Source organism: Halichoerus grypus, chromosome 10 (assembly GCF_964656455.1).
Source record: "Halichoerus grypus chromosome 10, mHalGry1.hap1.1, whole genome shotgun sequence".
Classification (NCBI taxonomy): Eukaryota; Metazoa; Chordata; class Mammalia; order Carnivora; family Phocidae; genus Halichoerus; species Halichoerus grypus.
Genome location: NC_135721.1, coordinates 104,597,511 through 104,610,129, shown reverse-complemented (window position 1 = coordinate 104,610,129; position 12,619 = coordinate 104,597,511). Strand labels below are relative to the sequence as shown.

General features: G+C 40.1%; 1 protein-coding gene across 7 annotated transcripts in view; it reads left to right on the top strand.

The window, feature by feature from the left end:
* PLCB4 (phospholipase C beta 4) overlaps nt 1-9,196 on the top strand; it is a 407,599-nt gene extending 398,403 nt beyond the window's left edge. For 6 of the 7 annotated variants that reach the window (XM_078056950.1, XM_078056943.1, XM_078056945.1 and 3 more), the window contains 4 exons: nt 1,923-1,980; nt 2,424-2,510; nt 5,510-5,546; nt 7,654-9,196. In XM_078056950.1, coding sequence (XP_077913076.1) covers nt 1,923-1,980; nt 2,424-2,510; nt 5,510-5,546; nt 7,654-7,742 — 271 coding nt within the window. In that variant the 3' untranslated portion in view covers nt 7,743-9,196. The remainder of the gene's footprint in view (nt 1-1,922; nt 1,981-2,423; nt 2,511-5,509; nt 5,547-7,653) is intronic. The other variant, XM_078056949.1, reaches the window with a different exon arrangement.
* The last annotated feature ends 3,423 nt before the right edge of the window (nt 9,197-12,619 follow it).

The window sequence follows — 12,619 nt, the reverse complement described above, 5'->3', positions numbered from 1 at the left end:
AATTAAGGGAGTGCAGAAAGGGGAAAATGTTAAAGGGGACAGACTTCCAGTTATAAGAGGACTAAGTTCCAGAGATCTAATATTGGGAATGGTGACTATAGTTAACAGTACTGTATTATATACTTGAAAGTTGTTAAGAGAGTAGATCTTAAATCTTAAACGTTTTCACCCTAAAAAAAAGAAGGTAGCTAACATGATATTTAGAGTGAAAATTACAAACTTTTTTTTTTTTAGTGAGAGAGTGCAAGTGGGGTGCGGAGGGGCAGAAGGAGAGAGAGAATGTTAAGCAGGCTCCATGCCCAGTGTGGAGCCCAACGCAGGGCTCGATCTCACAACTCTGAGATCCTGACCTTAGCTGAAATCAAGAGTCAGACGCTTAACCGACTGAGGCACACAGGTGTCCCTAGGTGTATATACTTTTTAAAATAAATGCAAACTAGTGAGTTAAACACTCAAGAGAGTATAAAGTTAGAAATACAGAGTGAACCCAAAGATCTCGAATGGGGAGAAATAAAAAAGCAAAAAGTTCCGAAGTAGAAAACAAAAAGCAATGAAGAATATCCACAAAAACAAAAGCTTACTATTTGAAAAAAATAAAATCAGTGAACCTCCAGCAAGACTGCTCAAGCAGCAGAAGAGCACAGGTTAGTAATATTAGGGATAAAAAGGAGAAATGACTGCAGATCTAATTAATATTTTTTAAAATGAAGACTACATAAAGGGAATGGACAATTGCCTAGAAAAATATTAATATCCAAAACTGACTGAAAAGGAAGGAGAAAACCTGAATAGACCCATAGCTGTTAGAGAAATTCAATCTGTTATAGGTCTGTTCAGTCATGAAAAGCACTCTAGCCTCACTGGTAATGATGCCACTTCATAAAACTAATTGACGCAGAAGTCAATGTCTTACGATACCAAGAGTGGGCAAAGACCTGAAGAAAAGGTAGCATTCAGACCCTGGTTGCGAATGCAAATAAGGACAGGTGCTTTGGAGTAAAGATGAAGCTGTTCATTCCCCCACCAACCTGCAAATCTAGGCATATACCTTAGAGAAATCCTTGCTCGTGTGCACAAGATATGCCCTACATTTATTGAGTCAACAGATATGTCAAGCATTATGGGGCCCTATGCACTAGATCATTGGAGCATTGTTTGGAAACAACCTATTTGTCATTACTGGCAAACTGGAAATATTGTATTCTCTTCATAAATGGAAAAAATCCATACAACAGATGAAAGTAATGGAATAGCTTGAAACACAGTTGTAGCTCTAGAAACTAGGCTAAGTAATAAGTTATAGGAAGAAACCCAGAATAGGTTACCATTTAGGTAAATTTGGAAAACACACAGAGCAATAGAGACCAGCAGCATCACTTGGGCGCTTGTTAGAAATGCAGAGTCTCAGGCCCTACTCCAGACCCACTGAATCAGACCCTCTGGGGGTGGACCCAGCAATCTGTGTTATTGACAGTATCTCCATTTGATTTGTAGGCACCTGAAAATTTGAGAAGCATTTGTATATATTACAAATGGATACATCCATAGGAAATAAAAATATTAAAACATGGATGGGAAGGTCCACACCCAACTCAAAAGAGTGGTTATGTCTGGAGAGAAAGAAAGGAGGGGAATGGAATCAGGAAAAATACAAAAGGAGCTTTAATTATATCTGTAACACTTTGTTTCCTTTAAAAATATGAGACAAGCAGGGCAAAACATGAATACTGACTAATCTGAGTGATCAGTACAAAGATGTTTGTATTTCTTTCTGTACATTATGTCTTTGAAAATTCCACAAAAATTAGGAAAAGTGATAATCCCATCCAGAGAATTAAATAGAATATAACGCTTTCTTATGTGATATTATGTTAATTCTATTCAATGTCATGCCAACTGTTACTTGTACCTATTACTTTTAGGCGAGTCAGGGAGTTAAATAGCAGCAACACCAAAAAGTTTCTGGAAGAAAGAAAAAGAGTAAGTATTTTGTAATTTTCTTGGCACTGTATACAATAACTCATGCTTAGATATCAGACCTCTTCTGGCTAATTTGCTTAATTTGATTTTTCTGTACATTAAACATTCTAGCTTCTCTTGTCTGCTCCTGGAGAGCTAGATAATCTATCACTTAAATCTTGACGATATTAATTTGGCACCATTTTATATGGAAAAGGAAGCCAAGCTTTGATTGTGCATAAATACTCTATTATGTTCTGAGAAGATTTTCGCAGGAAAGATCTTCCCAGTAATAATTATGGGTTTAAACTCTTCCAGTTTTCAGACTGTTTTTCATGATTTTTTTTTTTTTTTTTTTTTTTACAAATGTCTCCCTCAGTTAAATTGTAAACTTAACAGTCATACCTCATCCGTAAGTTTTCAGATTACAACCCAAAGTTTATCAGAATTTTTCTTTTTTACAGCTCGCAATGAAGCAGTCCAAAGAAATGGATCAATTGAAAAAAGTCCAGCTTGAACACCTAGAGTTCCTAGAGAAACAGAATGAGCAGGTATCTTACCTAAAAGGCATGAAAAGACATAGCCAGCCCGCTTTGGGAGGCAGATGACCTGCCTGCAGTGATAACTCAAGTAGTGGTGTGGAAAGGTGGCTAGTAAAAATATGATTCCTTTTACTGTATTTTCCCCATTTCATCAAACAAGACAGGAAGAATTCTTTTTGGAAGTGGGAGAGAAATGTAGCCATGGGGCAGGGGGAGGGGGACCCAAAGTCATCATTTGGATAGATGGTGATGATTCTAAGAACGATGTCCCTGAGAAGAGAAAACAAAGGTTACAAATTACTTCTCCATTTTCATTTAGAGCTGTAGAATTTGCAACCTAGGGGCGAGCAACTTTAAACATTTGCTGTGTTTAAAAGCAAAAGAGAGAAACCACCTCTTTTCAACCTCAGTCTAAAAGTGAAATTACAAAACCCATCTCCGGGCTTCCAAGCCAGACCCACAGAAGGGAGCTGCCAAAACTCTACAAACCACTGAACACGAGTGGATACCATGCTCTTGGTGTTTTTTCCCAGCAAGACAAAACACTAAGAAGTCAACACCAATAGTTATCCAAAATCTACCTCTTGAGTTAGCCATCAGCTGTTAGCAAGGTCTCTGTTTACCTGAAGGACAGTACAGGTGGGCTCTTTCCCAGATGGGCTACACAATCCATTGGCCATCCAGTTATTTCAACTGATGGCCATACCCCTAACTTATAAGGCAAAATGACTCTGCAGAGCAGGTTAAATTTCAGTGTGTCTCAAATTTCAGTTTTTAGGTATAGCTGGTTTAGAAGTTTTTATATCTAGATAACCTTCCATCCAGAAACTGTGAAGAGGGTTTGATGAAGTAGGTACTTGTACTACATTGTTCTTTCCTATTTCCTCCATCTATAAAGCAATCCTATTGAAGGTATATTTCTCAGAGTAAATGGCTTCTGTTGAAAAACACTTCAGTTGGAATTACACTAAAATGTATCTTTGAGAAAGTAAAACAAAACCATAAAATCTTCTTTTTTGTATCGCAGTTGGGTAACAAATCCAACTTCCGGTTTCAGATTTGTTACTTTTCAGTAGACCAAAGTTTTATTCATCAGCATACTTCTGAGTTATGTTTCACATTTCCTTTTCAGCTAAATGCTTCTATTCATGAATGGTCCACAGATCCTGAAGGGGGACAATAAACGTTTATTGTCCTTTGGGTCCAATTCATTTGACCATCTCATAGATACATCACGTTCTGGTACAGGATACCTAGCTTATGTTTTTGCTCTTAAAGCACTTCCCAGAAAGTGTTCCTATGGGCAAAATGGGAGTAGGAATAAAGGTAAAGCCACCGTCTCCAAAACATTAGGATCCACTTCAGTGATTCAGGGCTGGGTGGGGTAAGGATGCCTCTCAGAAGAAGGCACAATGAAGGTAAGGCACAGTTATGTTTCAGTTAACTAAATTAAGAAACTACTTAGAAATTACTGTGTTGCTTAGCAACAGGTTTGGCTAAAGAATGTAAATGTGCTAAAAATTACTCATTACTACAATAGTGGTGAATATCAGAGCTAGAGAATACACTTACCTACTCTTTTTTATTTCAGAGTCCAAGTACATAATAAAAAAATCACTTTGAGCTTTTATCCTAACACATGGAGAATTCAAACCACACCAGAATTCTTGCATTAAAATATATTGGATTAGTGATAACTGGACTGGTTGAGCATATTTGGGAGGATAGTGGCTTTTTGTTCCAAAAATTCATGTAATGCATTTCAATATGTCATAAGCAACGTCTACCACCCACAGCTGATACTTCAAGTTACAGAAGCTTAGGAAAGCACAGATCATGAGGAGGCTTGAGATTTGATGAAGATTTAATGAGATTCAATGAATAGAAACTCACAATATCATATTGATGCTTCTGGCAGAGGTAGAATTTGGACTTGAATTTCTGTGTTAAGCCCTGCTTTACAAAAACATGGGCTGTTCAATAACAGATTCAGTCCCAGATCTTTCTAGTATGGTTTTGTTTTGTTTGGAACTTAAAGGTCAGAGAGCTGTTAGTTATCTGTGTGTTACAACACTGAAGCAGGCTTAGATGCAAAAGATACAGTGACTCCATTTCTTCCCTCACCATAGGCAAGGTCTGGAATCAGGAAGGAGAGCTCCCTTCATAACAAATTAAACATTTCATTGGCAGAAAAGTTACCTATTTCCAGACAATCCTAAATTTGTATAACAGTTTCCCAAACCCTCATTAAACCCAAAGACTATTCTCTGTTTCTAAGCCAAGATAATTTTAACATTCATCCATAATATCTCTTTAAGGCTTCTTACTGCTTCCTTGTGACCCTACTCCCAGAAACTCACCCCATCCCCCCAAAGATCTACTTAATTAGCTAGACCAGCATTGAGGGGAACTAGCAGAAACAACTCAAGTTTTAATATAATTTGGCTCCGATTCTGGATCCTAACCTCATGTGCTCTTTTTTTAAGCCACCTACTGGCCTTGCCTACTTGGTCATCCAATGCTTCCTTTAAAACTCCAAAGGTTGGGAATCGGTTTTCTACTAAATTTTCCCATAGACCTCCCAGCCACAAGTATGTCATCTGTCCTGACATGTACCATTTCAACATTAACAGCTCCATTACTATCATACCCAAGCTTTAAAAGTTGATTTTTGTCCATCAATCCTATCATTTAATAAAGAGAAGTGAGGGTACTTGCTAAAGGGAGGGTTCCCTACTCATCCTTGCAGGAGAACACAGTCTGGGCTCCTAGGCATTGGTTGCTTGCTTTGTTTCTTTTGTTGTTTTTTTTTTTTTCTGTTGAGATCAACCTGGGAGGGGGGGGAAGTTTGTCACTGATGGGCGTATACATGTTTTATTCTTAGCTTTTTGCTTTTCTCTATATGGTTTTGCATTCATTTTTCAAGTATTCATTTATTCAGTATTCATTTATTTTCTTTGTTTTATATGTATGACTCAATTTTGACATTACTATTTTTGTACAAACAGCTATTGAAATCCTGCCATGCAGTGTCCCAAACACAAGGTAGGCCCGAAACTCTGATAAGCAAGACATTGCTTTCCTTCTCAGCTCTGTTAGTATGCTTGGTGCACTCTCCATTTATGATTCACATCTGGTCATAACTAATTAGTATCTCAAGGGTTTGGATTTGAAAGCTTGATTATTTTATGCTTGGATTTCTGAGGTAATATTCAAACAGAAATGCCCAAAATCTTTAGAGAATTATTTCTGAATTACTATTATGAGTCATAGCCAATGGTTCCTACAGCAGACCTGGAAAACTCAAGTCATGCTAATGAAGATATACCCAGGCATCAAGAACAGTGATATATGACTGTCATTTGGACTGACCGCAGCTAAGACTGGGTCACAAAGTCAGCTCTTTCACAAGCATTGATAGGACTGCAATTTATTGTTAAAGCACCCTACTAAAAGTTCACTGGTGCTTTTTAATGACAGAGTTATGGTCTGCGTGCAGAAACATTATACAGTGTCACTATACAGTGACTCCTGTCATGCTTTCTGCTAGATCTGGTCTGCCAAGGACCCTAATCACCTCTCATAAGTAAGGTGACCATATAATTTATTATCTGAACCAGGATCATTTTGAGAGTGAAAGGGGATGATGTTCATACTCGCCAGGACTACGGGCATAAACTGGAACTGTCCCCGGCAAATGGCAATGAATGGTCACCCTGCTCATCTGAGAACCTCGCTCTAATAGCAGCCCTGTAATAGCATATGTTCAATATGGTCTTTAAATGCTAAGTGGGGAGAATCATAGGGCATCTTTTATTGCTATTTATGGAACATAAAAGTATTTAATTTCTGGCGCTGATACTGTTTCACTGTCATCTCTTATAAATACCGTTTGTGTCATAGTTTCATGTTTGTATATTTTTCTCCATTTCTCATTTCTCTCTCAGAGTATTAGTATATTTCAGGCATCGAAAACTATCCAGGTAGAGGGAACCATCCATCCCATATTTGAGCAGAAAGATAAAATTCTTAGTTATTATTACACCCATCTTCGCCAAAAGGGAAGTTAAAGCCACAATATAAAAATAAGAGAATTACTGTATGTCCACGGGTCAAACTAGTTTTGGGGACATCTAGATGCTCGTAGGATGATCTTCGGATTTGACCCAACCCCCCTACTGACCTTCCATTGAGTTGGAATACCTAAGCAGACATGAGGAGTAATATTAGAGCACTTCAGAATCCTCCTCTCAGTATTATCTTTATATGTCCACATTTCCATTCTTAAATGGCCTTTATTTCAAAGTGGTAGGTCACAAAAAGAGGAAAGGGATGCTTTATTTTTCCTTCAAAAGATACATGCATTGGGTTGGGCCCAAGCATCCAGAAACCAGTTGTAAAGTAAATGTTGAAATAAGCGAGTTGATGTGTCACCAGAATCTTCCTCGCCCTCGGATTCCTTTCTACCTCCCAAACCACCTGGTTGTCTTAGTGACAGTCTTAAGCCATGGTGAACTCAATTTCATGAAGCCTATAAAAAACTGCAAATAAGTGAGAGCCGGTAGGGAGAATTTTTGGACAATAGGATTCTAGGAACCCTACATATTCCTGTAATGTTCTATTTGCAAGGTGCTCCAGCCAAACCAACGTGATGCGCTCCCACCTAAACTTCTCCATCAGTCAGATTCTTAGGGAATTAATTAAATTTCAGGCTATTGGGGGGAAAATATTGTACCTAAGCAACACTTTGGCTAAAAGTTCCAATTACAGTCAAGGCAAAATGTCCATCTGTAGAAACCAAACGGTTTGACGTGACATAGTCTAAATATTGAGCGACTGGCTTAGCCTCTTTTCAAATGGTTTTCCTGGCACGCTGTAGAACTAGTCCTTCACAGCCTTTAATGTGCATAAAAAATGTCTTTGGGATCTTGTGAAAATGCACATTCTGATCCCGTAGGTCTGGGGTAGAGTCCAAGATTGTGCATTTCTCACAAGGTCCCAGGCAGTGCTGATGCTGATGGTCCCTGGACCTCACTTTGCAGAGCAAGGATAGAGTGACAGCATCAGATTTATGCGCGGAGAGAGTCTGCGGTGGCTACATGCCCTTAGGAGAGGATTTCAACATTGTAAGGCCCCGTTTCTAATGTTGCAGGCGAAGGAGATGCAGCAGATGGGGAAGTTGGAAGCCGAGATGGACCGCAGACCAGCAACAGTAGTATGAATCTCCAAAACACAAACTGAGGCAGCAAAACCTCCCAGCATCAACAGATCACCCCCAACCTTCCCAACCCAGATGTCATGCAAGACGGCTGTTGCCTTTTGGGTTTCCTTTATGTACAGACAAGATGTTATACCTGAACCCACAGCGACTTACATATGTCTGTGTAACATTTTGAGTATTGGGTTTCTTTGGCCAACCAAAAGTAGCTCCGAATCCACCAAAATTACTATCCCAGTGAGGCAGAGTTTAACCCTTGATATTACAACTTAAACATGTTTGCTATAAAATACCATCACAAGTGAATGAGCTTGGTGTAAACAACTCCGCTCTGTGATGCATTTAGGACATGTTTGAGCTGCAGCAAAAAGAGTGCATTAGTGATTCAATAGCAAGTGCATGCACTAGGAAAAATAACAAAACTCTGTCTACAAATTCATCAGCAGAAGTGGCAATCTGCTAGACAAATAACTTTGCAGGATTTTTCTACATCTAAGTTACCTCATCAGTAAGTGCCATGTCTCTGCCATGCCATAAGAAGCTAATTTCCTGTAAAAGTTGTGGAAATTATTAGAGTAAAAAAAAAAAAAATTAGAACAGTGTACCTGTGCCAAAACTCACCAGTGCTCAAGGGAGAACTTTGTTAGGCACACGTAAGACAGTTTACATCTGATATTGCTTTATAGGAATTGCTTCTGCCGATTCCAGACATTCTAATACACTATTACACCATAAAGATTGTGAAGTGGTTATTGGCAAACGTTTGTAAATGTGACCATGTATAAAGTATTTATACTCCTAATTCACACTGTTATAGAGCAAAATCATCTAAGTATTGCCACATGACAAGATTAGTCAACAGGAATACTAGAACTATGTTTGCATGATACACAAGCACCCATTAAGACTAATCCGTACACATACAGTTAATCTAATGCCAAATAAACACTGGCTAAATAAATGTATGGCACAGAATATAATTTGACTATCAAGACTTTAAGCATAATGAAAAAGTCTATATATATGTGTATATGAATTATGTGGGCATTCTTGATACTTCAAGTTCTAGTTTCAAAAAAAATACATAACTAATTTAATTTTACACAAAAATATTTATGCAGATTTTCAGAATTTCATATCAGGAAATAACCTTTTTACGTCTGTTCAATATCAAAACAATTTGCTACAGTGTTTATCTGCATGGTCTTTAAGCCCGCTGTAGTTGTGTTGCAGACAGTGCATGAAAAAGTATTCTGCGGGGAACCGAGCCATGCCGCCAAAGCCGGGAAGAGCGCATGGAAACGGTAGTCTAGAGCTAATCAGATGACTGATTTTAGGACACAAAACACCAACTGAATTGTATATGCTTGTACAAATTGATTCTGTGTGTTCCTCTGAACAAAGCAGAGAAAATTGTTACCATCAATATTGAAATTAAACTTCCAACTTCTCTAATAAAAAATTAAAACACATTTAACACCTGTCTGCGTGTATGCGTTCCAGCAGACTTTTTGCCTTCTTCATAAGTGATCTCATTATTTCCAGAGGAGGCTTCTTCATGCCTCAATACATTTTCCCCCCAAACGACACAAAACAGGCTGATTCTGGTTGACTCCCAAAGGTAATATATTTGGGTTTTTTTCCTCATATTTATCATTTGAACTGGTTTCTGTGAAATTTCTCTAGTTCCCTATTTGCTTATCTGTAAGACAACGGGGTTAGACTATGTATCTTTCAGCACTAACATCCCATGGAAAACTATGGCTATTAAAATAGCACCACATTGGGGTGCCCACATGGCTCAATCGGTCAAGCATCTCACTCTTGGTTTTTGCTCAGGTCATGATCTCAGGGTCAGAAGATCGAGCCCTACTTTGGGCTCCATGCTCAGTCTTGGGTCTGCTTGAGATTCTCTCTCTCCCTCGGCCCTTCCCCCAACTCAACTCGCTCACTCTCTCTCTAAAAATAAAATCTTTAAAAAAAACTTTTTCTTAAATAGTACCACATTGGGATGGCCCGTTCTCAAGAATTCCAAATGGCTCATCAAATCAAAGGACTTCTAACAAGAGCTCAGCTCAACATTCTGTGGCACTTCACTGAATTCATCAATTGCCTCCTTCTTCCTTTGCTTCTGAGAGGTACTCCCAGTTTTCCCATTGTTCTGATCTTATCTTCTCTGCCTTTTCATCCTTTTATACCACCATAAATATTTCTATTTTCCAGCACTATATCCAGAGCCAGTTTTTTCTTTAACCCAGACTACTTCCAGTATTTAAGATATCCTACCCCCTCCAAAAGATTCCACTGCAGTGGGATTAAAATGTACACACAGCTCAGATGTTCAACAAAATGATGTTTTACTTTCAATTATAAGTTCAGATTGCACTCAAATTCTGCATTCTTGCTCATGAAGGAAACAAAAGCTTGCCAATTAAAATAATTCAGTCTTTTCCAGCTTAAAAAAAATGTTATTTCCGAGGCATTTTCAGTTACTTCAAAGTCAAATCCCCCCTTAGAGTCCCAGCCCCATTCAGGTCTCCTTGCTTCTTTCTCCAGACGGCAGTGGGAAGGAGTATCTGGTCTCCCCACTGCTGGACAGTCCTAACTGCCCTGAGCTACAGCCCTGCAAATTGGGTCCTTCCATCCCAGTGGCTCAAGGTCTTTGCTCAGTCAAGTGTTCACCCTGGACTCAGTTTATGTTAGCATTCTTCTGGGAGATGCAGGAACTTCTGGATCTTTGTGGGCTGTGGGAGAACTAGAAGTGCTAACTCCAGTCCATTCATTTAAGTACCTCCTTTGCCCATTTGTCAGCTACTAGCGCCATGTTCCAACGTCATGAGGTTTCTCCAGGAGGCTTGCAGTTTGTTAGAGCAATGCCCCGAGAAGCAAAAAGCAAGCCTGTTTTATATCAGGCCCCAGGCCTATCTGGGTTTATACTACATCTTGCTTCTCCCACCCAGCAGCACTTTCTGTTCAACCTGGGAGTCAGGACGCTTGAGTCTCAATTCTTTCTCTTTCTCCTCAGCCCAGAAAGGTTAGGGAACTGCCTATTCCTGCCTGACTGGAATGCCCATACAAGACTGTATTCCTCCTTCCTAAGCAGATTATTCTTCCCTTTTGAGAGGATAAAAAGCTTCATGGGGGGGGAAAAGGTTGCCAAAATTGGGGAACCCATTGGGAAGTATCAGTTCATCAGATCTAAGACACCATTGATTATAACATCACCATCGTTTTATATACCACAAAGAATGAAAACAGGCTGCCAATTAAACAAGGACACATCACCCTGTGATTATAAGACACCTCAATTCCAGAGATGTCAAAATGTGAAAATATATGTTTCTTGGAATCCATGAAATAGTATTTCAAAAATATTGTACAAGCTAATCAAATCCCAAGACTTGAGGGTTGATGGGAGGCGGGGGAGGAAGGCGAGTATTAAAGACAGGATACAAGAGAAATATTATATCAGAAAACCTAAAGCAAAGAACACTTCTGCAATTGGGACTGTAATTTAGTAGTGAGCTTCCTTCAAAAGCAATTCAAAAAAAAGAAATTGGATTTCCAGGGAAGACGATAGAGTAGAAAGATCCTAAGCTTACCTCGTCCCATGGATACAACTAGATAACACCCACATTAGTGTAAATAACCCAGAAAATGACCCAAAGGTTGGCAGAAGAGACTATTCACAGCTAAATGCAGAGAAGAGTCCCCATCAAAGAGGGTGGGAAGAGCAGAAGTGCAGTCGGGAGCTAAATAGACCCCCATGGGACAGTCCATGAGAGGGAGGGATACCACAGGTGTAGAGAGGCAGACCCTATTACCCAGGCATGGGAGCCCTCAGAGAAGACAAATCCCCATAACATTTAACTTTTAAAATCAGAGGGGCCTAATGTCATGAGTTCTTATAATCAGTGGGGCTTAACACCTGGAACTTTAAAAATCAGAGGGCTCTGCTTTGGGAGACCCTGGAGGGTGAGAGGAAACTGAATTCCCACCATTAAAGAGACAGCACAGCAAATAGCCTGGCTGAGATACAGCATAGAAGCAGCAATTTGAAAAACACTGAGTATAAGAGAAGGAGATTTGCTTACTAATCTCAGAGCATGTGCCTAAGGAGCAGGGATCTATAGGAGACTTATCTAGGATAAAAGGAGCTGTCAGGCACCATTTCCCTCCCCTACTTTCCCCCATCCCCTGCATAAACACAAGGCCACCTGCAGGAATCAGCGCAGTACCAACACTCATCTAGCTTGCTAACAGTGAGACTCACCCTCATCATCTCCTGCAGACAGGCCCCCTCCAGCCAGGCTTTTGTCCCAGATCTCCGCCCACAGGAGACCCCGAAAAAAACTTGCTAACATCATGCACCCCACCCCACATTCTCTTGCAGACCCACCCCCTCCCATACACCCTTGGCCAGAGCCCATCCAAAGTGGTGCCACAAGCACAGCAGTGTGCAAGCACATCCAACAGGGGCCAGCACCACTCCAAAGTGACTCTTGTGCCAGGAGAGGGGAAGATAACCACACATACCAGCAAGGGACTGGGGGCAGGCATCTGGTCTGACTGGAGGCCCCACCTGCCAACAAAATCTTCTCAGGGGACAACACAAAGAAAGTGCCCAGCAGTTCAGATCTACCATAGCTCTGGCAAATGCCTGGTTGGACTCAAGTCAACTCCAAGGCAGCCCCAGATGGGCCCACTAACAACACAGGGAATAAACCCTGCCCAAAACAGGCAATGAGAGCCACTGCAAATGACCAGACTGAAGGCAAAGGTGGCTCAGCCACAACAGTAGGGTACACACAACACCCATAAGAGACACACCCGAAGTGCTAGGTTCTGGTAAATAGGACATTGCACTGCAGGGCACCATGGAACCTCTTCTTCATCAGGC